This window comes from Pieris napi, chromosome 12 (genome assembly GCF_905475465.1).
Source record: "Pieris napi chromosome 12, ilPieNapi1.2, whole genome shotgun sequence".
Taxonomy (NCBI): domain Eukaryota; kingdom Metazoa; phylum Arthropoda; class Insecta; order Lepidoptera; family Pieridae; genus Pieris; species Pieris napi.
The window spans coordinates 5,935,743-5,963,577 of NC_062245.1; the positions used below are offsets into that span (position 1 = coordinate 5,935,743).

At 33.9% G+C, this 27,835-nt stretch overlaps 1 protein-coding gene across 1 annotated transcript; it reads right to left on the reverse strand.

Moving 5' to 3' along the window:
• Positions 1–600: 600 nt before the first annotated feature.
• Positions 601–27,686, reverse strand: LOC125054437. The gene is made up of 24 exons (XM_047656330.1): positions 27,554–27,686; positions 26,104–26,989; positions 25,311–25,460; positions 24,581–24,696; positions 22,751–22,937; positions 21,346–21,523; positions 20,229–20,446; positions 18,969–19,142; positions 17,990–18,164; positions 17,514–17,619; positions 16,632–16,783; positions 15,729–15,941; positions 14,910–15,044; positions 14,256–14,340; positions 13,381–13,570; positions 12,691–12,852; positions 12,279–12,399; positions 10,298–10,564; positions 9,504–9,609; positions 8,499–8,654; positions 7,667–7,839; positions 1,669–1,878; positions 1,341–1,417; positions 601–959 (listed from the first exon to the last, which is right to left on the reverse strand). Exons 1-24 carry the CDS (start codon positions 27,609–27,611, stop codon positions 827–829), a joined length of 4,428 nt encoding a protein of 1,475 aa, XP_047512286.1. The 5' UTR covers positions 27,612–27,686; the 3' UTR covers positions 601–826.
• Between the last annotated feature and the right edge of the window lie 149 nt (positions 27,687–27,835).

Below are 27,835 nucleotides of genomic sequence, written 5' to 3' on the forward strand. Positions count from 1 at the left end.
GTTATTTCAGGCAATATTTGCCACGCCACTACTACGTGGAACCAGCTGCCAACTGAACTATTTCCGAACCAAATCGACATAGGCCGCATTGAGTTTCCATCGCCGGTTGTATTACTTAAAATCAGATGAGCCTCCTGCCCGTTTGACCCTATATAATAAAAAAAGAACAATGTCGGATACATAAGCAGGTTGAACGAGTAATTTCCTCATACTCATTTTTTTTACAACTTATTTTTTGTATTCGCTTCATATTGATTTCCACTGTAAACATCTCGGCGAGTATTGTGCGCTTTTCTAGCCTTTTTGTATTAAAGGTACCTACTAGTAAAAAAAACATCAAAAAACACCCTTTCTTTTTTTAAGAAGCTTCTTTCTTCTTTCTTTAGAAGGTTTCCTTTTTAAAACACAATTTAATTTGCATTTTTAAACTACAACTTTTTCCTTGAATCAAAATAATGTCAAACAATATTAACTATCCAAACTCTCATAAATAACATTATAAATTTTAAAATAAATTTAAAATAAATAAAAACATTATAAATTTTAAATGTATTTTTAAATTTAATTTAAAAATAGAATTTATCACTAAAATAAAAGCCATAAATAAAAACCTTTTATTAATATTAACATTTACATTTTCATCTCAATTAGATATGCATAAATTGATAACCATTTATCAAACAATCTATACTAGGTAATACTTTAGCAAGTAAATTGAATTGTACTATTTAATTTTTACCAACATTACCAACTAGCAACTTCAATAGCTTGTTTAATTAGAAATACATTCCCAAACAAATTTACTGTAATTCGCTTTAAATCACATTTATTCAGAAACAGTTATAGTCAGTTGTTTGCTGCGACTATTTTCGAATTTGTCCATGGTTTTTATATCCAATATCATAGTTATGGACACAGATAGACCAATAAGCATTATAAATGTTACCATTAGACCAGACCTGAAAATGTTTTAATATTTAGTATGTATGCTCCATGACCCTCAATGAAGAAACATTTCTACGTTTCAATTCATGGTAATTCTTATAGTCAAGTAGGTGATCAGCCTACTATGACATAATTCGACATTTTGTTAAAGACATTTTTTGACCATGTTTTCTTTCATGGTATTTCAAACAATCAATTGATGCACAACCAAGGTTCGAACGCACAAACAAACGCATCAGCCTTAAGCCTTTCTCCATATAATATTATAAGAATGTTATAAAAATACGACTTTCAAAAACAGTCAAAGACACAAATACGTTGATACTGCAGTATTTCAATTCATAGGAATAGTACCTATTAAAATTGCTCATTAGATTTGCCTGTACTTAACTTACCATATGGGCACACTAGTAAATCCAATGCAGTCGAATGCATCCGAGAATTTCTCAGTACTGTCCATAAATGGCTGCATCTAAAACACGAATTTCTTTTAAATAAATAAAAAAATGTTTTCTCTTGTTCACATTGTATAAAATGATTCTAATACCATTAATTATTGTTCAGCGAGTAGAAAACATTTTAAACAGTTTTTTAAACATTCAACTATTACCCCAGGCAATTCCCTCATAGGCCGACAACACAACCGTAAGCCGAGGTTGCTTGTGTCCATGGGCAGGGCTGAACTTCATTCAGCGAGCGTCCCATAAAAAAATGCGCTTGTACCTGGATATTCCGAAATGTAAGAGAAGCATCCTCAGACGCGTAGACCAACGGTAGGGAACAGTGATAAGCCTTTCCCAGAACAGCTGAAGGAGCATCTGGTGGGGCTGGGGCCTGTAAGTTGAGGCCACTTGTGGCTAACCCTCGCTTCACTTCAACACCCACTGCTGTCCACCAACCAGCTGATTGCTTGAAGCTGAACTCCAGGGTTATCTAAAACCATGTATGTTCTATTTAAATTTGATAAAATATTAATTTTAGGAATGTCAAATATAATACTTATAACTTGTGAATAGGCTATCTCACTCTTACAATTTAATTACTAACATTGATGAGAATATTGATATATTATTATATTTCATAACAATTTCCTACTACCTGTAATTTTGTGTACAAGTGTATTACGCTCTTAATGAGATTTAAGTTTCTGTTTAGTTTTAGTTTTTACCGTTTGCTTGTGTTCTCTCACTTGCCCTATCTGTTCTTGTCCTAGATATCTGTTCTTGCCCTAGATATCTGTTCTTGTCCTATATATCTGTTCTTGCCCTAGATATCTGTTCTTGTCCTATATATCTGTTCTTTCCCTATATATCTATCTGTTCTTGGCCTATATATCTGTTCTTGTCCAAGATATCTGTTCTTGCTCTAGATAGCTGTTCTTGTCCAAGATATCTGTTCTTGCTCTAGAATCTGTTCTTGCCCTAGATATCTGTTCTTGCTCTAGATATCTGTTCTTGTCCAAGATATCTGTTCTTGCTCTAGATATCTGTTCTTGCCCTATATATTTGTTCTTGCCCTATATATCTGTTCTTGTCCAAGATATCTGTTCTTGCCCTAGATATCTGTTCTTGCCCTATATATCTGTTCTTTCCCTAGATATCTGTTCTTGCAATATATACTTGTTCTTGCCCTAGATATATGTTCTTGTCCAAGATATCTGTTCTTGCCCTAGATATCTATCTGTTCTTGTCCAAGATATATATTCTTGACCTATATATCTGTTCTTGCCCTAGATATCTGTTCTTGTCCTATATATCTGTTCTTTCCCTATATATCTATCTGTCCTTGCCCTATATATCTGTTCTTGTCCAAGATATCTGTTCTTGCCCTAGATATCTGTTCTTGCCCTATATATCTGTTATTTCCCTAGATATCTGTTCTTGCAATATATACTTGTTCTTGCCTTAGATATATGTTCTTGTCCAAGATATCTGTTCTTGCCCTAGATATCTATCTGTTCTTGTCCAAGATATATATTCTTGACCTATATATCTATCTGTTCTTGTCCAAGATATATGTTCTTGCCCTATATATCTATCTGTTCTTGTCCAAGATATCTGTTCTTGCCCTATATATCTATCTGTTCTTGTCCAAGATATATATTCTTGACCTATATATCTATTCTTTCCCTAGATATCTGTTCTTGCCCTATATATTTGTTCTTGCCCTAGATATCTGTTCTTGTCCAAGATATATATTCTTGACCTATATATTTGTTCTTGCCCTAGATATCTGTTCTTGCCCTATATATCTATCTGTCCTTGTCCAAGATATTTGTTCTTGCCCTATATATATATATCTATCTGTTCTTGTCCTATATATCTGTTCTTGTCCAAGATATCTGTTCTTTCCCTATATATTTGTTCTTGCCCTATATATCTATCTGTTCTTGCCCTAGATATCTGTCCTTGCCCTAGATATCTGTTCTTCTCCAAGATATCTGTTCTTGCCCTATATATCTGTTCTTGCCCTATATATCTATCTGTTCTTGTCCAAGATATATATTCTTGACCTATATATCTATTCTTGCCCTATATATTTGTTCTTGCCCTAGATATCTGTTCTTGCCCTATATATCTATCTGTTCTTGTCCAAGATATATATTCTTGACCTATATATCTATTCTTTCCCTAGATATCTGTTCTTGCCCTATATATTTGTTCTTGCCCTAGATATCTGTTCTTGTCCAAGATATATATTCTTGACCTATATATTTGTTCTTGCCCTAGATATCTGTTCTTGCCCTATATATCTATCTGTCCTTGTCCAAGATATTTGTTCTTGCCCTATATATATATATCTATCTGTTCTTGTCCTATATATCTGTTCTTGTCCAAGATATCTGTTCTTTCCCTATATATTTGTTCTTGCCCTAGATATTTGTTCTTGCCCTATATATCTATCTGTTCTTGCCCTAGATATCTGTCCTTGCCCTATATATCTATCTGTTCTTGCCCTAGATATCTGTCCTTGCCCTAGATATCTATTCTTGCCCTATATATATATATATCTATATATATCTATCTGTTCTTGCCCTATATATATATATCTATCTGTTCTTGCCCTATATATCTATCTGTTCTTGTCCAAGATATATGTTCTTTCCCTATATATTTGTTCTTGCCCTAGATATCTGTTCTTGCTCTAGATATCTGTTCTTGACCAAGGTATCTGTACTTGCCCTAGATATCTGTTCTTGCCCTATATATCTGTTCTTGTCCAAGATATCTGTACTTGCCCTATATATCTATCTTTTCTTGCCCTATATATCTATCTATTCTTGCCCTAGATATCTGTTCTTGTCCAAGATATCTGTTCTTGTCCAAGATACCTGTTCTTACCCTAGATATCTGTTTTTGTTCTAGATATCTGTTCTTGCCCTAGATATCTGTTCTTGCCTTATATATCTATCTGTTCTTGTCCAAGATATCTGTACTTGCCCTATATATCTATCTTTTCTTGCCCTATATATCTATCTATTCTTGCCCTAGATATCTGTTCTTGCAATAGATACTTGTTCTTGCCTTAGATATATGTTCTTGTCCAAGATATCTGTTCTTGCCCTAGATATCTATCTGTTCTTGTCCAAGATATATATTCTTGACCTATATATCTATCTGTTCTTGTCCAAGATATATGTTCTTGCCCTATATATCTATCTGTTCTTGTCCAAGATATCTGTTCTTGCCCTATATATCTATCTGTTCTTGTCCAAGATATATATTCTTGACCTATATATTTGTTCTTGCCCTAGATATCTGTTCTTGCCCTATATATCTATCTGTTCTTGTCCAAGATATTTGTTCTTGCCCTATATATATATATCTATCTGTTCTTGTCCTATATATCTGTTCTTGTCCAAGATATCTGTTCTTTCCCTATATATTTGTTCTTGCCCTAGATATTTGTTCTTGCCCTATATATCTATCTGTTCTTGCCCTAGATATCTGTCCTTGCCCTATATATCTATCTGTTCTTGCCCTAGATATCTGTCCTTGCCCTAGATATCTATCTGTTCTTGCCCTAGATATCTATTCTTGCCCTATATATATATATATCTATATATATCTATCTGTTCTTGCCCTATATATATATATCTATCTGTTCTTGCCCTATATATCTATCTGTTCTTGTCCAAGATATATGTTCTTTCCCTATATATTTGTTCTTGCCCTAGATATCTGTTCTTGCCCTATATATCTATCTGTTCTTGTCCAAGATATTTGTTCTTGCCCTATATATATATATCTATCTGTTCTTGTCCTATATATCTGTTCTTGTCCAAGATATCTGTTCTTTCCCTATATATTTGTTCTTGCCCTAGATATTTGTTCTTGCCCTATATATCTATCTGTTCTTGCCCTAGATATCTGTCCTTGCCCTATATATCTATCTGTTCTTGCCCTAGATATCTGTCCTTGCCCTAGATATCTATCTGTTCTTGCCCTAGATATCTATTCTTGCCCTATATATATATATATATCTATATATATCTATCTGTTCTTGCCCTATATATATATATCTATCTGTTCTTGCCCTATATATCTATCTGTTCTTGTCCAAGATATATGTTCTTTCCCTATATATTTGTTCTTGCCCTAGATATCTGTTCTTGCTCTAGATATCTGTTCTTGACCAAGGTATCTGTACTTGCCCTAGATATCTGTTCTTGCCCTATATATCTGTTCTTGCTCTAGATATCTGTTCTTGTCCAAGATATCTGTTCTTGCCCTAGATATCTGTTCTTGCTCTAGATATCTGTTCTTGTCCAAGATATCTGTTCTTGCCCTAGATATCTGTTCTTGTTCTAGATATCTGTTCTTGCCCTAGATATCTGTTCTTGCCTTATATATCTATCTGTTCTTGTCCAAGATATCTGTACTTGCCCTATATATCTATCTTTTCTTGCCCTATATATCTATCTATTCTTGCCCTAGATATCTGTTCTTGTCCAAGATATCTGTTCTTGCCCTAGATATCTGTTCTTGTCCAAGATATCTGTTCTTGTCCAAGATACCTGTTCTTACCCTAGATATCTGTTTTTGTTCTAGATATCTGTTCTTGCCCTAGATATCTGTTCTTGCCTTATATATCTATCTGTTCTTGTCCAAGATATCTGTACTTGCCCTATATATCTATCTTTTCTTGCCCTATATATCTATCTATTCTTGCCCTAGATATCTGTTCTTGCTCTAGATATCTGTTCTTGTCCAAGATATCTGTTCTTGCTCTAGATATCTGTTCTTGCCCTATATATTTGTTCTTGCCCTATATATCTGTTCTTGTCCAAGATATCTGTTCTTGCCCTAGATATCTGTTCTTGCAATATATACTTGTTCTTGCCCTAGATATATGTTCTTGTCCAAGATATCTGTTCTTGCCCTAGATATCTATCTGTTCTTGTCCAAGATATATATTCTTGACCTAGATATCTATCTGTTCTTGTCCAAGATATCTGTTCTTGCCCTTTATATATCTATCTGTTCTTGCCCTAGATATCTGTTCTTGCCCTAGATATCTATCTGTTCTTGCCCTAGATATCTATTCTTGCCCTATATATATATATATATATCTATATATATCTATCTGTTCTTGCCCTATATATCTGTTCTTGTCCAAGATATCTGTTCTTGCCCTATATATATATATCTATCTGTTCTTGCCCTATATATCTGTTCTTGTCCAAGATATCTGTTCTTGCCCTAGATATCTGTTCTTGTTCTAGATATCTGTTCTTGCCCTAGATATCTGTTCTTGCCTTATATATCTATCTGTTCTTGTCCAAGATATCTGTACTTGCCCTATATATCTATCTTTTCTTGCCCTATATATCTATCTATTCTTGCCCTAGATATCTGTTCTTGTCCAAGATATCTGTTCTTGCCCTAGATATCTGTTCTTGCTCTAGATATCTGTTCTTGTCCAAGATATCTGTTCTTGCTCTAGATATCTGTTCTTGCCCTATATATTTGTTCTTGCCCTATATATCTGTTCTTTCCCTAGATATCTGTTCTTGCAATATATACTTGTTCTTGCCCTAGATATATGTTCTTGTCCAAGATATCTGTTCTTGCCCTAGATATCTATCTGTTCTTGTCCAAGATATATATTCTTGACCTAGATATCTATCTGTTCTTGTCCAAGATATCTGTTCTTGCCCTTTATATATCTATCTGTTCTTGCTCTAGATATCTGTTCTTGACCAAGGTATCTGTACTTGCCCTAGATATCTGTTCTTGCTCTAGATATCTGTTCTTGCTCTAGATATCTATTCTTGCCCTAGATATCTATCTGTTCTTGCCCTATATATCTGTTCTTGTCCAAGGTATCTGTTCTTGTCCTATATATCTGTTCTTGCCCTATATATCTGTTCTTGTCCTATATATCTGTTTAGTGATATTTTTTTTCTAATAGGCGAGTAGGTCATCAACTTTCTGGGACTGATACAAGTCCTCGAATTTTTTGATCAATTTTTGGGTTGGTTTCCTCCTTTTCTTCATCCTACAAGCGAATGTTATATGAGCACATAGAAAAGTCCATGGGCGCGCAGACGAATTTTGAACCTACTCAGGGATGAGAGTAGGGTAGGCCGGTTACTGCACAATCCCAATGTTTTTTGGAATAATATTCTTAAAAATATGAGTAGGTTTTATAGATGAGAAATGTTTTGAATAACTAAAATAGTGACCAATTTTTCTCTCTAGCGGTTCAAATAAAATACCTTGTCTCGAGTATTACCGCCGTCAGCAAATCTCACAACGAGTATTGTATATAGTCTAGTTGGTTTCACAGTTGGTTCCCCCACTGGAGTGTCAAGGACTGTGGTGGTACCATCCTCCCACTTGAGCTCTGGCCATCCTGTGGAGTATAGTAAAGCTGCTTTGCCTGGCGGACCTGGAATTAATGATTATTTATTAAAACAGGACAACATAAAATGATCCGCAGTGAAATGAAGTGCCACTTCTTCTAGACAATCAATAAATGTTTTAAATTGATAGTACAAAAATTAAACAAGCTGTTTTAAAGTACTACATATATTTTGGAAAATATTAAAATCTGATGCAACTATTAGCTTTTTTAAGTTATTGCATCGATTTAATCGCGGGCTTTTAGCGCGGCGACCGAATCAAGAAATTCCGTAACGAAAAAACCTTACGCGTTAGAGTGGGATAGAACGCAAACTGCGCATTCCCATCTCCCTGACGAGATCGGTGACGTAGCGTGAGCGGGACTGGTGCAGCCGGTACGCGTTAGAGTGAGACAGACTATATAGGCGTTTTAGTCTGAGTCTGGTAGAGTAGTAGATTGAAATAATATCAAATAAAAACAAATACTGCATAAATAAAAATAAATAAATAATTATAACTGCATAAGTTGATAAAAATGCTATGCAATAGCTTTACCGCGGCAGTCCCCGAGTGCCACACGTTTTTATATATAAAACTTATTCCACTCATTTTGATACGTTATAATATAGTTTAGTACACAAACATAAAATATACAAATAAAAATGCGTGTAAAGCCACGAACGTCTTAATTGAAATACTACTTACCAGTGGCATTATACAGGGCGTATTTGGGTAAATTCCGAGCTGGTTTTTCTTCTTCTGTAGTAGAAGTGATTGTTGTAGTGCCGTCTTCTGCCTGGCGCCGAACCCGAGACCACTCACTGTCGTAATCAATAGGTTGAGACTGAGATACTGAGTTACCTGTAATTCATATAAAACTATAAAAATACGTTTTTTTACTATTATAAAGCAGGTCAAGATCAGCTTCTGTGCAATTATTCATATTAGGAGAAAAAAAGCCAGAGCAAAAAATATAAATGTAATTACTCACTTTTACTGTATTACGAATTATATTTATCGGTATTAAACATATATTGATTAATTAGATCTTGAAACTTATGTCAAAGACAAGATTACGTACTTTGTGAAATTTTTGTTTTCAATGTTTTTGCGGTTTCGTAAAGTATAAACATTTTTTTAAATTGCAATCTCCTAAGTAGTGATCTACTGAGTAGTTTTTATACATTTGTTTATTTATAATTCATATATATGTATGCCTGAAAATATTAATTATATTTTTAATATAGATTTCTGCATCAAAATCACTTTACATCATATTCAATTTTAAAACACTTACAAAACTGAGTACAACATACCTATGAAGTACGCCAAAATTTAACAATACTCATAAGTGCGCATGCGCCACAGATCTAATTTAAAATTAAAATATACATACAATATTTTTTTTACTTGTGCTTAAAAGTAGGAACGTGACTATGACTCGTTGACATTTTTTTCGTATATGTACATAAAATTTATTGAAGTAATATCACGTAGGTTCTTTTTTAATTTCAATAACAATACAGTATAACGCTTTGGCGTCGATCTGGGATTATTGATTGATTGATTAGCCTTTATTGGCTCTGGCAAAGACATTATTAAACCATAGAATTATTGTTGTTCGACTTTACATTTGCGATAATATTTTTATCAGGCGCTAAACAATCATCGTGCCGTGGTGTGATTAACTCATACTGTAATAAATCTTACCTAAAACTCCTAATACTCTTCCCTCTCCATAGATATCTTGAAGTCTATCAAAGGTCTCAGTCATTTGAGCATCTCGTTCTGACCAAGGTCCTTGCAGGGTAAGCACCTGCAAATTATTACAAAACCAGTTAGAGCGATTATATTTAATCGAAATCTAATAAATGTTTAGTTTATCTCTACCATAATAGATAGGTTACTAGTATGTGCTCCCAAAATAAAAATGACATTAAAGCATTAATGATTAAAACGCTATTTGCTAATGTAACAGGAAACAAAATCAAATTTAAATTAAAAAATTACTTTATAAGTCAAACAATTACAAATTATGCATAACTAAAAGTAGGACGTCGTCATTTAGTTCTTGTTCGAATATGTAAATACGAATACACATCCTGTATTCGAATGAGAATTTCTCGTCAAGAACAGGTTTCTTGCATCGGCTGTGGAGCGTCATTGTTTCAATTGGTTTATGTTGTTCGTGCAATTTTTATGGTTTATTGGTGGGGGTGTTATATTGTATAGTATATCACTGGCCTGAGTGTGTTAATAGGTTAATTATTTAAATATGTTCGACGACCTGGTGGACGGAAAAACTGTGTCCAGTTTGTGTTTCCACCACGCCAACTTCTTTCTATTTAGGATCTTGTATAGAATAAATAAAAAAAAATAAAAATAAACTAACTTTTTGTGCAGTATAAAACATAATTATTGTTTGAAAATATACATAACATAATAACAATTATTTTAGAATCATAAATTCTTAAATGAAAATAATTTAATGCTCAATTGCTGACCTGGGTCTCATTACTGATGTAATCCGGGTGCACATCCAAAAAGTCTTGAGGTAAAACCAACAGAGACTGACCCTCTAGCATCTTCCGTAGCCTTGGAAAATTGCCACTTGAAAGGGTCAACGAATCCTGGTTATTAAACACCACAATCGCGGATGGCTCAGCATATATCTTCATCAGGTCATCTTGGTCAAGGAATTTTAAGGCCGGCTTCTTGAATTTGTCCAAAGACTTTGGGCCAAAAAACAAAAATGGCCCCTCCAAATTGGCGTAAACATAACGAAATGATATTAAAAGAATTATTTGTGCAAACATTTTCGTGCTTTAGTTCCCACTAGGCGTATTGATCGCGGGGCGCGCATGCGTTGTAAAAATGGTCAGGCGTTAGAAAACAAGGCGAGGCGCCTAGGGTTAGAATCGGAAACGAGACATAGCGCTGTCACTCTCTTCTGTCAAATACATATTAAATTTTGACATACGGAAACCATAGTCATAGCGTTGTGTTTTGTTTCTGAATCTCAGCATTACAGTAAGATACAGAATCGAGATTTAGCGCTATGTATGAGTCGTATGATTAGATTTTTTTATGTAATTGGAGGCAAACGGGCAACAGACTCACCTAATGTTACGTGATACCGCTGCCTATGGACATTGACAGAAGGCTCGCAAGTGCGTTGCCGGCCTTTTAAGAATTTAAGATTGGATAATTTAACTAACCTACTCAACGTTTTTACTCTGTCGAGTTCTACACTTTATAGGCATGCAACACGCTACACACAATCACAGTCTAATTAGAACTGCGTACAGCTATTGTGTACATATGTTTAGCTTATTTTTTTTTTGTATTTGATAATGTTGCTTTTTAATATTGAAACCATATATTTGACGGTATACTCACTATTAGTAATTTGAATATAGGATACTCAAAACAAATTTTCTCGTCCCGCGTAACATTCTATTAATTTTAGGTGGTCTTAGTTAGTAGTGTGGACTTAGTTTCTGCACTTAGACGCCCAATTGGTGACGTTGTGCGTTAAGTGCTGTCTAATTAAGCCAGCCTAGCTCCTTTCAGAAGCTTAGGCTTAGAAGGTCAATAGCATAGTTAAGTTTAGTATCTAAATATTTTTTGTTGTATGTTTTTGACTTTGTAAATATGTTTAGGTGAGAAAATAAATCGTAATATTGGATACAAGATCTCTAGTTAAACTAACTGCAACTGCAAACCGCACTGTAGTCTGTGGAATATATAAGATAACAAATAAAGGTCAAAATTTTATTTATATATACAATTTATAGTAATAACCAAATGGATATTATTATGACTGAAAAATTGCTCCATAATCGCGAAGCTGAAGACGGCCTGGAGAAGAAAAATGTGCTTTCTGTAAAGGAAAAATATCAATTAAATATCACAATAAACACCAAATATTAATTAATAACTTTGTTTTAGTAGAGACCCTTGGGCAGCGAGGTTCAAGTGAACAGTATACAAATAAAATATGCTACCAATTAAAGGTACTCGTACACTGCAACAGGTATTAAACTTTTTAAATTTGTTTAATTTTCTATTTATCCATTTTTAATAATAATATCATTACTATGTATGTTAAGAATATTGTAAATTCTGCTTATTTGTGTGTTGGAACTATAAATTACCGGGACATACTTTTAATTTTATTTTATATTAGATCTACTCGTATAATAACTTCGATGACTATTAGAGAATGATGTAATGAAAAACGGCAAAAATATTTGAAGGACTTGTAACTTCCATAATATATTTATAGACAAGGAAATCAGCCTTTTATACGAAACAATTAATCGCCAAGAATCAAACCTCATACCGAGGAAAATACATTGTTCCTAAGACTGAGTTACGAGTGAAATTTTTCGTATCAAAATTGTACCAAGTATCATACCAAATCTAACATTATTTTATTTATTAATTTATTCGTAGATATTATTATCACTGGTTATACTCACTTTTTTTCTCATTCGGATCCGTGACACCACATAGTTTGTATAAAACTGTTCGCTTTCTCTTCGTATCAATAAATCCGGGAATTAATATACTTGGCGAATCTAATCTACCTGATGCAAGTAATCTAAAAAAAGGAAAAAATATTAACGCTGGTCTTACATATTATGTAACAAGAATTTTTTATTGTTATAACGTCAGACATTTGACATTGACATGTTTATGATCTGTGCAAATATGGTGCGATCTGTCATTTGCTTGTAACCATTTTGTAAGCTTGGACGCAATGCATAATCTATTAATCATTTATAAAAACTACAATATATTGCTTTGTTTACACGTTAAACACAAATAATGCTGACACACACAACAAACACACATTTTGAAAGAAATATAAAGTCAAATAATTGAAATTTACTTGGTGAAATCCAGTTCGAGCCGGTTAGCTTCTGGCCCCTGGAAGTGTAGTAACACTTGTATACACGCACCGAAGTGTAGTATACGCGTACGACGAGAATCGACCCCCACCATCCACTCCGGTACGCCCATCACTTTGCGTATTTCACGTAAGAATTGACCCCTAAAAAGTTATATTTTTTAACATTACGATTAGCTACATCTTTTCATGATTATTCAAATATAATCTATGAAAAAATGTTAATGACAGAAACAGCGTGGAGTTTTTTTTACATCTTGTAGAAGTCTCATTAGAAGGCTATAAAATTTTGGATCAAGCCCATTTATGTACCTACCTAAAGGTGCGTACAGACTATATAACATAACTTGTTATACAACATTGCTATACAACATGTTTCAGATAATGTGGACACTGAATGTTATAATAACATGTTATTGATATGTATGCTAGGACGAACCCAGCATTTACGTTTTTTTGTTTTTCTTTTGTTATTTAAAATGGTTATATAACATTATTATATTGCATTGTTATTCTAATGTGAACGGTATTGTTTTATGTTATAATGTTAAATAACAAGGTTACATAATGTGGACGTGTTATAAAACACAAGTTATATAATATGTTACATAGTCTGTACGCACCCTAACTTCTGGGGGTTATTGAACTTTACCACATGCAGTCAATACTCACAATACAAATCTCGGTGGCTTCATAATATTAACAAATTTTATAATATCCTTGTCCGGTTGGAGGTTCGCACAGGCGAATTTCTCGCTACTTCTTTCGGGGCCCATGATAACTATAGACCGGCCCATTGCGGTCACCTTGCCTTCCAAGGGGAAGTTGCTATCGATAAACATTTGACGGTCACTTCCAATACCTAAGTGAGGGTAGAATACACTTTTTAATAAATTACTCAGAAAATTTAAATTTCGAATGGTACCTATAAGCTATACCAAACGACGTATATAGAGTCCGCGCCACCAAAGAAGTCCCGTAGACGCGGCGCTGTCAGCGTATAACTAACTCTCTTCAATTAGCTACCCCTAATTTATTTTCGATTAATATAAGATTTACAACGAATTAAAATTTGCGTTCTCGAGTAGAGCCAGCGTGATACATAATCATTCTCTCATGTACATGTCATTTAATAAATGAATAATAGGAATATTCAAGCAGTATAAAATGTCTATTATTTTGATTTTGGAGTATTATCTGAGTATTAAGCATAGAGTATTTTCATATTTCAGTTATAGCCACGCTTGGAAGGTATATATATTTAGTTTAGTTTGTTGGTGTAGTTCGAGACTTCATATCAACTATAAAGAAACGTGCGTAAAAAAATCTTAAATAAAGTACGTACGTAAAGTAAACAACATGGCCAACTCGCCAAGTTTAGTTATTTATTTTGCCGCGTGACTGGAGGCGCGGACTCTAGAAAAACGGCATACGAAAAGTCACGAGGGTAGTTTCAATTATATGAAAAAAGTAACTATTTTCCTATAAATAATCATCATCACTTAGTTCTTTTTGGGGCTAATTTCTCAATTTAGATTTATTCTTACTTATAGTCCCAAGTCTCGCAGTCAGATCTCCTACATCACACCGCAATGGATTGTCAGCTCCACACTCTTGATTGTACAGGTCATGCTGTAAAAATAACATTAGCAAAATTATGACTTCATTATTTATGAACACACAAAATTAAGACTATTATCTATATTTCTTCAATAAATGTACTATTGACATAGTATGTAATTCCTTTACTTTACTAATGTTTGTACCCATTGTTAAAAAACACGTAGAGCAACAATTACATTTTTTTTCTTTATAAATAGAACATATGTAAAAAATGGAATACAAGTTATTATTATACATGTCTCCTTGAATCGTTTTACAGATAAGATTTTTTGTATTGTATCAATAAACCCGATTATTATTTCTACATGTAATTTTATATTTCGTAGTTATGTTTTGTATAATTTCGTTTGGGTTGACCGAAAGAACTACTAGGACCGCCCATTTATATCCTCTGTGCCCATATTTTCCCCTGTTTAGTGTGTGTGTTAATATTATTGCTTTTATAAATTTGGCTTATTTAAATCTACAGAAAAGTAACAAAAGTACCCGTTCACAAAAAGCCAACAACGCAATGGGCATTGTTGTCCATAATTCCAGTCCGTTTGACCTCGTCCTATAAAAAATATACGAATACTTACATTTAATGGATCAGCGAGTTGTGTGAAATATGGATTCCATCTGTATCCGCCCGCCACACAACGCGTGTTTGTCACCTTTACTGCCGCATCCACTCCAACGGGATTCACAAATATCTCCCAACGATGGTTGCGAGTCTGGAATGTTTAAAAAGAAAAGATATTTTATTCCAGATTCTGTGTAAAATTGATTCTTTGACCTTTCTTTTGACTCTTTGACCTTGTACCAAATTAATGATATAAAAAATTCTAATAGATAAAATGCGCGATCGTGTAACTCTACTGTCTATGATGTTCACAGGTGAGACTATATGGGTCTTGACCACAGATTGCATCTGTTTCTATGATCATTTTTAATTCATAGACAAGTCGGTGATCAGCCTTAAATATATTTTTTTAGTGTTCAGTTTACTAAATTAATGTGTAATTCGTTATAATATGTAAAAATATATACTACAAATCTGAAGTTGAATTTTTATTCAAATTCGACTCTACAAATTGAAAAATACACATAGAAATCGTAGTGAGTCAGTCGAAATTTCAACAGTTCAATCATATGTATCTCGAAGTTCTTGTTTTTTTGCATTTCCCTTGACATTCGAGTTATCGAGATTCCACTGTAGTTACAAAAAAACTTACTAAATTATAAATTAATAGGAAAACGTCACGAGAAACCGAAATTCCTTAGACCTAAAAAGCCAACAGCGTGTGGCAGTAACAGACGGCTGATCACCTACTTGCCTATTAAAAAAACCTCTTGCCTATTTAAAAAGACCTCAAAGCTCCACAAATTTAAACACTGTAAGGCCAGTTATTACATACCAAATTCCGGTCATACTGTCCCGGATGCCGCAACTTCACTTCAATAATCGTATCACTCGTACTTCCATCGTTGTGTATTAACTGTGTCATCCGGATATACCCGTATGCAAACCCACCCGGATGGTGGAAGGAGGCGATCCCGCGAATTTCACGCGCTTCAGAAGGACTGTACCCGCGTTCTATAGTTGAACAGGCCCAGCGACGATCGCGTTGCTAAAATTATTTATGTTATCCATTAAAATGAGACTACCCTCCTTTGACAAATTTTTATTTATAGTTTTATCAAAGCATATACACAATTCATTTGAAAGAGACTAGCTTTTATCAATGAGGATATAGTATAATATTTTTATAATTCGTATGTATTGTCAAATAGTGTATACGTTATTATAATAATTACTAATTAATATAACAGATTACTAGCTGACCGGGCAAACGTCGTTTTGCCATGTATATCATTTATGATAAAAAAATAGGGGTTGATCGTAGAGGGGTGAAAGTTAGGGGTTGTATGTATTTTTTAATGCTGTATCATAAAAAAATAAAAACAAAAAAATATCTAAAAATAAAATAAAAATATTTAGGGGTGAACTACCCTTAACATTTAGGGGGATGAAAAATAGATGTTGTCCGATTCTCAGAAAATTTCATGAGAATCGGTCGAGCCGTTGCGGAGGAGTTTAACCACAAACACCGCGACACGAGAATTTTATATATTAGATAAAAGTAGTACTTCAAGTATTCTGAGGTATCATACCATCATATCATATCATCTGATATCTACTTTATTAGAGGTTTTATTAATTTTTCAACATATTATATAACATAGTTGAAAAACTTCTGGTCTTGCCCTAATGTAGAAAAAATACAATGTGTAATTTAGACTCAAAACTTTTAACTTACATCTTTATGAATTGCAACCGATCTTCCAATTATGCTATACGGTCCGTGTAATGTCAGCTGTGTTTCATTATACGCTGTGGAAAACTTCTTCATGTCATCCAGTAACCCGTATTTACTTCCTAAGTCTCCTAGTTGATATTGGTCCGCTGTACCTAAAATCCATTACGCCAACTTAGTATTGCTAAAATAAATTTGGTTATGTGCGATTTCGAAGTGAAATCACCACATAACTAGACATTCTAAATTTAAAAGGAAATCGCAATAAAAATAAACGTTCTATTTTTAAAAAATACCATAAGAATGTTAAACGTTCTAAAGTTAAAAAATAAGCCATCAAATTATTAAACTTTCTTATTTTAAAATAAAACCACAATAAAACTAAATGTTTAATAAATACTGTTTTATCGTTAATTCTCTAATGGTAAAAAAGAAACCAAGAAATTACTAAACGTTCTTAATTTAAAAAAGAAACCTACTAAATACTCTCAATTTAAAACAGTGACATTCCTAAGAAGATTTCCAGAGAGACATTCTAAATTTAAAATTGTATATTCGATTGTTTCGCTTTCAATTGTTTCCATTTAGAAAATATAATGTTATTCAAACCTCGTATCGTAATATTTATTTGAATTACGAATTGGTTGGAACGTTTCTTTTAATATAAAATAACGAAATCATAATTGATGCTTATTTATTAGACTAGATTTAGATTTCACAAGATAAAGAAAAAAAAACTGTATATAACTAGATATAAACTATATATTCTAAAAAGCGATTTAGTTGCTTATATTGCTGTTACTTTATACTACTAACTTCAGTCAATGAGGTTGAACGTATAGACTAATTAATTAATAAAATGCATTTTAATTAATTAATATTTACCTTTAGTAGGCGGTGGTTCACCCGCTTTGCTGATGTTAAATGGATTATAAGTGTCATATAATGTTGTTTTCTCGCAAGGGAACTCCAGTTCTTTTTCAACAGGAGTCTATAAAAATGTATAATCAGAATAGTAAACTTATTTTATTTAGTAAAATATATTTATTTTCCTTATGAAAAAAATTCAATTCAATCGCTGAATAAAAATGTTTGTTAGTGGTTAAAGCAAATAACGTAAGCACCTGAGTTCGATTCCCGGTAAAACAATAGTAGTTTTTTTATTACTAAAAATCGCTTTTATTCCATTATAAAAACGGATATTGCATGTTTGCCTCCATGGCTTCGTAGTTAAATCAAATAATGTAAGGACCTGGGTTCGATTCCCGGTGAAACAATAATGGTGAAACAGTAATGTATGTATATGGTTACGATATGTAATATTTAACAAAAATTCAAAATGGCATCATTATATTACGTACAATATGAATTTTATAGTTGTGTGCGTCGTGGGCCAAATTGTCCAGATTTATTTGCACATTGGTGACGTCATACTCAGACTGTTGTATCATCTCCATCTTTCCGACGAGTGAAATTTCGTCACCATTACCGAACCAATCGCGGACCACTGCCTTTCGTCGGTGAAGGCCGTTTAAACTGAAAATATAATCAAAAATCATAGTACCTCACATATTAACTTTTAAGGACTATGTTTGTTTATGTTTACGCTTTTCTTGGGCCGTGGGGTTTAATATAGATTTATGTTGGCGCCATGGTAATTAGTATAGGTGACCATAGCTCACTCGCTCAACGAATTAGTATCACAATACAGCGAGGAAATGCTGCCAGCATTAAAGGAACACTGCCACAGGGAACAAACTTTTAAAATTTGTTTTAATTTTCTATTTATTACATTTTTTATTATTATTACTGTTCTTTTTAGTTTTAAGGAATTGTAACTATAACCACATCGTAGAGGCTTACGCTGAAATAATAGGTATATATGGATAAATAAATGTTGTTTGCTTCGTTTACGATACGTTTAATAACGCATTCAGCACTGGTACTCTGTATCCAATAGAGAGAGAGTTTTAGCTTTCTACCTACACTATGATGGCTGTAACGTAAAATTGGAACCTATCACAAATAATTCTAAAGTTTCTAATTTATATTAAAGCTTATATAACTTGTTATAAATACACTGTACAGCATTTCAAATTTGGAATCAAACAGTCACTGTACAAAAGGTTTATAGTTATACTTTACAAATATTCTAAGATACCCGCAATTTTATCAGTTAAAATTAGATTCAATCTCTCACTCCTAGCTCACTCAACAAAAATAACATTCGTGAAACAGTTATTAAGACCATATAATTATGAACCTCCTTTAAGTTTTATAAGTCGGTTAATTATAAGTAAATAAATATTCGATAAATCAATAATTAATGTATATACTTACGGAGAACAGGCCATCCTCTCCCCCCGAGCAACCGGTCCGTGATCGTCATATATCACCAATGACTTCTTCATGATGGAGTACTTCCCCGCCAGACCTACCACGGTATCCGTGAAGAGTCTCCGCGTTAACTTCTCACTGTCTCTCTTTCTACCAGCCACGGATAACATGCCGTGTCTGTAAGGTACAAAGTAACCTATCGTAAAAAATCTTATTGCTTCGTTTTATTTGTGTAAAATGGCCTATATTAAAGGCCCTGGCACACTAGAACCCCATCCAAATAGTATGTTATACGCTGAGGAAGGTCGTCAAAAAGTCTGACATGGACTGGGGAAGGAAGGGTATTGAGGTTGTTGGGTTCATATTGCGTGATGACACATTACACTAGCTTAATTAGCTGTTCAATTAACAGCCTAGCCTTTTAACTAAACGGCGCCGTTTAACTAGCGGCCTGAAAGATATTCAGCCGTAGCGTTTGTTACAAAATTTAAGAAACTGGCTGGCTAATGTCACACAGAGTCATTATTTGGCAGAAATAAAAAAGATAAAACACAATTGCTTGAGTCATATTCATATTATTATCGTCACTACACTCTTCCATTGTACTTGACGTTTTTCATGTAACTTTGGTCTTTGGAAAACACCATCAAAGTTGTGGTTTGTCGACGCCATATTGAAGGTTTGAAGAGTTTCGTTTTCTAGTTTGAGCGTGGTAGAAAGTGGAATTAAATTTAAAATAACAGTCAACAGGCTAGGCAAGTAATGAAACGTCATGGATCCAAGTCATTTGCCTTACTGTTTGATCAACTGGCTGAACATCATTCAGGCCGCTAGTTAGACGGCTAGGCTGATTAAGCTAGTTGGCTGCATGTCGCATCTAGTATTAAATTTTAAACGATTAGCTTTAAAATATTTATAAATCAATCTGTATAAGGTCTAAATTGTTTTATTAGTTTACACTCGTTCTACTAGTGTCACAATTAAAAACAATAAGTTACACTAGGGAGATCTATCGAGGATAAGGACAGGGTTGGGGTCAATAAGGCATGGGCCTTTGACGTATCCCCTTCGTTTATGAGTCACTTACCCCCTTAGATATCCCATACATATCCCCGAAGGCAACAGGGGCATGTGGGACTCGACCCACACCAGAATCTCTACTATTTAGAGAGGGGGTTAGTAATACTCGTCGGGATAGAAGCTCCGGGGTCGGTCTCGCATTCTACTTAACGAAAATCTTTTTACAAGCGCGCCCTTATTCACCTGGTATTGAAGTCTCCAATTCTGCACAATCCTTCCATCCCCACTTTGCAGTATTGCTCTGGATGTCGTGAGTCTGTGTCCACTCCATGAGGGTCATACATTTTACCAGCACTCAGGCACCGTGCGGTCCAGTTATAATAATCAGCTCCCGGGGGAAACTGGTGTATAGCCCATCGGTGTTCGTGGGTGTTATTTACGTTAGAACCGTCTGAATGGATCTGTAGATAATGGTTATTTATAACTTAATGTATTTAAAGGTCGGGAATAGGTACATTAGAGATTCGTACTTATAATGATGTTGGAAATTGGCCTAGAGGTACAAAATTCTATCTTGAAGGTTATTCATCTTCTGTGTATATTAATTGCTTATTGCAAATACTATAAAAACTGTATATCAAGTATTAGACTTTATAATATATCAGCTTGTAAACAGAATCAGTAATCAAGCACTCACTCAAATAATCTAAATATACACTGTACTATATACGAAACACAGTGTAGACCTTTGAACGTGAATAAGATATTAAATACTTCAAAATTTACATTGACTGCCAGTTCTGAACTGGCAATCAAATCCGCGCCACTCTCTTATTAATCATCAAGGTTTTTCACAAAATGTTTTTAATGAGCGACCAGTACATGATCCACATATCACCTTAAAGAAAAAAGATTAGATTCAAAGTTACAAGCCAAAATTGCGACGAAAGGTAGATTTTCCTAAACAAAGTGCCAAAATGTAAAAAAAAGGATTAAGTTTAAGTGTACTTTTTCCTTTGAATAACCCGTACAACCTATATTAGTTCCAAAATACCGTTTTAAATATAACACGACATCTCTTTCGCATTAGCATTACAAAATGAAAGAAAGTGACGAATTAATTAGTATTTTAGTAATTTAGCGTTACATATTGTAAAACTAACTAACTAACTTTGTAACAGTTAAATGACGACCTTCTTCAATGACTGCCTAAGGCAAAATGCGGTGCAGCGATACAACGCAGAAAATGAGGGTAGACTTGTGGATGAAAATTAATGTAGCTTTGAAATTATCGAACTACATGTATTTGTACTACAACTTGTTCAAATAGATTTTAAAAACTAAAATATAAATTACTTACCATATTCTCAATGATAATAGTGGTGTCTTCCCATGGCCTTTCAAGTGGCTGTCTGAAGATAACTCTGCTGACTACAGGATACCGATAAACCGCTTCAGCAGAACTCATCTGAGTCTGGTAGTCAGTACCGTATTCATACGAATGGATTGTCCCACAGAGCTCTCGTTTGGGTGGTCGCCTGTAATGGTTTACAGACTATAACAACTTGTATTTTGTAATATATCACGGAATTGTATAAATTATTTTTATTTTATATATTATTATACATATTTATACGCTTTATTTTGAATTTGCCACATAGTTCGTATTTTTTATTTAAATAATTCGTGTTTATATCCGTGTCCTAATTACGTAATAAACTAAAGTTTGTATGCGATAGAAGTTAAGTTTTATATAAATGTGTAGTACTGACGTCAACCAAGACAATATAGTACTTTCTGATTTCTTTCTTTCCTGAAGGAGATCCCTTGCAAGGTCACCTCACACCTGATGTTATTGGAACGAAGTTCCTTATCGCGCGTTGTGAAAGGGGGCTAAACGGAATAAATTCTTACGAAAAGTTGTCACGACACTTTTTCGCTATTTGCTATTGTAATACACCGGTTCTCGTCCGATCACCGAAGTTAAGCAACGTCGGGCGAGGTCAGTACTTGGATGGGTGACCGCCTGGGAACACCTCGTGATGTTGGCTTTTTTTTTCGTCGTAAGATTGGTGTCGAGAAAATCGATCATACTGTTATGATACCAATTAACATATAAATTAATCGAAAGGAATTTCGTTCCATCCGGGTGTCCCTTGACACCTCTTAAGTTTCCTAATTATAATTATTACTATATTGTTTGAAAAAAATCTCTAACATAAAATGTCTATTCTTATTCAATAAAGGTAACGAAAAACTTAATCTACATTATTATATACGGGTCATAGATACATAGTTGTAAAAAACTCGATTTAGGTACCATCACCCAATTACTGGGACACGACAACACATTTATGTATTAATAAAATCATCTTTATAGTTCTAATCGAATATACAATGTAAGACAGTATTAATACATTAAAGCAGTGAGTAAACGAATCTTGCCTTTCTACATATTATATTGAACTAGTGGACCCCACAGACGTTGTCCTGCATGATATTTCAAGCGATTAGGATATTAAACAAAGTATGAAAGTACCGACTGCAGTGCCATCTGCCGGGCTGATTTGTGAATCTAAACCATTCCCAGATCCCCTTGAACACACACAAAAATTTCATCAAAATCGGTCCAGTCGTTTGAGAGAAGTTCAGTGACATACACACTCACAGAAGAATTATATATATAAAGATTACTATAAAAATCTTCCAAGCAGCCTTTAACTTGAAAAAAATCAATGGTGCTAAGAATTTTATTCAATACTAACCTTGTAATGACTACAGATCTATGCATAACACTGTATTTTCCACTTAAGGGCAAAAAGACATCCCAGTACGAGCCACTCAGTTCATTGGCCAGGCCCGGGAGTAAATATTTATGGTTCAAATACTCCGTTCTGTCTTTGTACTTGCCGAGGAGATCTCCTATTGCGTAGTGGTCCTGTGTGCTCATACCTAGGTATATCATATTATAGTTTACCAAAGTAAATTTCGTTACGAAATTATTCAAAACCCCCTTGACCCTCTATAGGGGCTTCGGGAAGTCATTTTCTGCCTCTGTATTATTTTTAAGACAAGAAAGTTATCAGCTTTCTGAGAGAAACATTTTTGGTGAGAATGAACCATGAGCTATACAACATGACATTTGCGGAGGACGGAGTTTCGCTACCATTGAAATATTGACATATTTCTATTTCACATAATATTCATTCTTATTATCACAATTGATTTAATCCTTACTACGATGCGTCGATTCGAATACTTGTTCATTTTTAAAACCGACATAATATAATAGATTATATTTTTATATATAGAAAGGAAGAATACTAAATTTTAAGATAAAAATGTCATTATATAACTATGTACATTATATATTTTTTGTTATTTTTCATTTATATAAGTTATAACATAAGCATTATGTTTGTGCATGTCATCCACACATATCGAGACCACACATCAGTTCTAGTATATGTAAGTTGTTTCTTTTTTTCTTGTTAAGAGTGATATTATAACTCTATTAACACTAAATGAAGGGATTCACGGCTGCAACTATAAAGTTTTGGCGTAAATAATATTTGTATGAATATTTTTTATAAATAGTTGGCAAGAGGTATTTTTCGTTAACTTTTTAATTCTCAAACTATCGATAAAACAACCGCTTAACTTGCAATGATAAAATCCCTTGTATTCGATTTAACTATACAACTCTATTATTTATCTATATCTATCCTATTATTATAATTAATTTCGGCCAAACAATGCGCAAAGGCGATGAGAACTTGGAGAAACTAATCGTCGTTGGTAAAACAGAAGGCAAAAGATCACGTGGCCGTTCACCAACCAGATGGACCGTTCAAGTGAAAGACTCATCGTCCTCAAAACTGTACCCTGTCAAGAGAGACGTGCTGGACCGAAACCGGTGGAAACAGATAGGTCCAGACGCTTTCTTGCTAACCACGACGCTCAGACATGAGCTTCCGATTAAAGAGAGAGAGATCCTATTATAAACAGATTACATCAGTTTTTTTAGTCATAGCGATCCTCAATAACAACATCCAATATTTTGTCAGCATATTCAAAATAGTCTTCAATCTCATTCACTCAATCCTTCTTACAATCACATTTAAAAAAAACAAGGATCATCAAAACTAAAAACTGCTGCATATTAAAACTATTTTTACGTTAGCGTGTATTATACTGAAATTCATGGTACGCGTAATTAATATACCTACCTACAACGCGGCAACAGATCTATATTTACAATGAATGTCGGTCACTCTGGTCGCTCGCCAGAACACGTCACAAATACAATCGAACACTTTGGTATTTGGATGTTGTTGCAAACATTCCTTAACTACATTATTAAGATACTACTATATCTAGATAGAACTTAATAGTAGTAAGTAGCAATATATTCAGCCAGTAACAATAGTGTTTCTTAAAATTCTCATGACACCACGATGACATGACAATGTTTTCTTTATTGATTAATTGATGATTTAAGGGCGATATTAGCTAACGCATCAAGTGAATGTTGTATATAGAAAGGGTGGTAGCATTAAATTACTGTATTTAAATAAAAAAATACCCTTTATTACCTGGAGGGGGGGTATTCTTCAAATCAACATCATTTGGGTTGTACATTCCACCCGTGGTATTACACATTGTCTCCCAATATTTGGCCTCATAAAGCCGCGGAGGCAGCTCTCTTATACTGCAAATTAATGTTTATTAAAATTATATTATGTTTTTCATTCTTGTCAGTGAACACACAATTATACAGTATTTAGAATATTCTTAATACAGTAATAATGATCAAAAACGAAAACATATAAAAATAAATGAAAAGGTTTGGTCTCTCTGGCAGTATACCTTTAATGCTGTCAGCATTTCCTCGCTATATTGCCGTACTTATTCTTAATTAAATTGTAATATGTTATGTCATTAAGGGAAATATAGCACGAAGCTAATAAAAATGAAAATAAAACGTGAATTATTTAAAAATAGCATAAACAAATACGTCAGTTTGAGTCTGTGGAGGAAGGACGATGTGTGCTTCCTCTAACCTAAAGGGAGGGTCTTCCAGTCTAACCATTGACTGGCCTGAAGTCAGTGGCTTAGGTCGAGAAGTTCTATATATAGGCTGAGATAACTTCAGGATATGACGTCACCGCAGTGATTTATAGCCATCGAAAGTGTCCCTACAAGTCAATGTAAAATTTTGTGTGTCTAATACGTCTTGACATCTCAACTTGGTGTGAAATTTTAAATTCACATATGGTACAAATAAAATTATTAAATACTGATGCGATAACCTTTAACATTTACCTGTATTGTGTAATAGAACCAACAAATCGAAGATTTCCTTCATAGTCCAAGTCCGAAGCACCAAGTTGAAAATTAGCCCATGTTGGATCATATGGTGAACGTTGGGTGAATTCAATTGAACCCCGGATTCCATCCATATTGATTAGAGATCTGAAAATGGTATATTATAAAAATGCGATCACATTTGAAAAATTACATAACGAAAATATTCAACGTTGTTGCCACGCCTAAAAATCATCCCAATTCCGTCCAATCTATTACATCACAATTTCACCCGAAAATTTCGGGGACCTTAATTCTCAAAGGAGGTCGTAGGTTCGACCCCAGGCTGTGGACTTCCCACCTATGTGCCTTAAAACTCGTACGGTGAAGGAAAACATCATAAGGCATGCCTTAAACCCAAAAAATCGACTGTGTGTGTCAGGCACAGAAAGAAGGCTGATCATCTACTTGCCTATTAGAACATAAACAGATGATGATGAAATCTCAGATGAAAAGAACCAGGCTTTTAAAGGTTGCAGCGCCACTGGTTTTTCTTCAATTGAGAAATTTGAGTACTTGTCATTACAGTATGATAATTATAATAACTAGTATACGCTTCATAGAAGCAATTAACCCTTTTTAATTAGGATTACTAGGTTGTTTACTTACCAATCTAATTGTTTATTAACGTATAATGTATATAATATGTAATTATTTTACTACTCATTACTTCTCTCCCTCTTAGATTTAACTAGTGTTTACAAAATTACCTATTAATTGAATAGTAAGTGCTGTAATTACAAATACTTACTTCGTGGTCTTCGGTAACATCAGCCGTAGCTTTGCGCATGCCAAAAAACTATCCGAATGCTTACTATCATAAATCACCACATACAAACTCCTTTTCGTAACTTCCATATCATTTCTCAATATATTCAAAACTTCGTCCTTATAAAGCTTTCTGGTTTTCTGTACGTTGGGATCGGATGCCACCTTAATCAAGCCTAAACGACTGTCTAAATCTCCTACAGTCATACCGTCCCCATTGTTCTCCGGGTCAAAAACAGCTTGAAGAACATTACAATTGTCTTCATGATTACCCTTATCTGCATCAAAGATATCCGTCACGAATAACTTCCACTTATGCTGAGTAAAGTCTTTTTCTTGTACAGCCTTTGTATGATACAAATCGGCTTGTATATAGGAATCCGCTTCATCGTACTCCTTAGAAGAGATCCATCTAAAGTGCAGCGTGCCAGCGATTGGTGCTGCGAACTTTGCGAAAGCGTGCTGCTCATGCTGATATTCTGTCGAGAAGATTGATGCACAAATTACTCTGTCTCTTTCCGCTGTTTCTAAGATGATACTCTTTCCCCATAAGCCGTTGGGACCTATGAGAGAGTTTTTGCTCTCGAATTCCGCGTGATCTTTACCAGGAATTACTAGGTAGCCAAGTTCGTCAGTCAAATCTATTAATTCTCTTCCTAAATTCTCCTCGGAACATCTGTCATTGGAAATATCTCTGTAATCAACTGGAAATTCGTGTATTGTCCATCGCCACACTCCATCAGGATACTGTAGGGTTGGTTTCAAGTTGGTTCTAATACTGACAAGTGTTTCGTTTTTCTGAGAGAATTCGATTTCTCCGTGAAGGCCATGTTGTGAAATATATGCACGAAGTACAAAAGCGTTTATTCCTAAAACATGATCATGGTTATGAACTTAATTTAGTAGCCTGGTAGTTGTATAAGTCCGATATTGACAAATAAAATATTATTTGGAATGTTTCTGGTCGACAAAATGATAAATGTAATACAAATTGACAAGTATTTAGTAGTTTCCCGTAAAATGTATTCGGTAATTTTGTACCCGATTATTGTTAGAACCCGACAAATTTACATTTGTATTATATATTTTATTATTAAGTATATTTTCATTATAAAACTAACTATACTTATTATGAAACTTATTTCTTATTATAATTTAAAAAGTGAAAAATTACGCCGCTGATTCATTCAAAACTTGCTAAACAAAATAATAAAATTTCGTAGGGTCGGATCTAAAAGTAACACATAATTTATAACTATTACTTTTACCTCCTATATCAACGACATCGGCTAATTCGATTTATTCGATTATTAATATAATAAAACTCAGTTAAAGTACTAAAAACGGAACTCGAAAGAAATCTTAGCTTCCGCATACTTAGTAAAATCCTTGTAAAATTTTCCCAAATAACTTAAAACTTCCTAGAAACTTACCATTTAAACATAAACAAACACACAAAAACTTTGGTATGAAATGACTAAAATTGGACATTTTAATTCAAGTCAACATCTTATAACTCTAAGCATTTTCACTGTCTCTTCAACACTAAGTGAAAGGCAGTATTACCAGTTGTAACTTAATAAGTGAGAGGTGTAGTCAGAGAGAGATGACGAATGTGACGTCATAGTAGTAAACGTAGTACGCATGTTAATGTTTGTTAGAATGGAACGCGAAAAATGCGTATGCGCAGGCTACTTGGAAATCTATTTTCATTA

Excerpts from the sequence above, each read along its gene's own strand:
- LOC125054437 (XM_047656330.1), bottom strand. The coding sequence starts at position 27,611 with ATGTCCAATTTTAGTCATTTCATACCAAAGTTTTTGTGTGTTTGTTTA. Across the intron at positions 24,697-25,310 it reads GGTTCTATTACACAATACAG|TATAAGAGAGCTGCCTCCGC; the intron begins GTAAATGTTAAA and ends ATTAATTTGCAG. Across the intron at positions 21,524-22,750 it reads AGATCTGTAGTCATTACAAG|GCGACCACCCAAACGAGAGC; the intron begins GTTAGTATTGAA and ends AAACCATTACAG.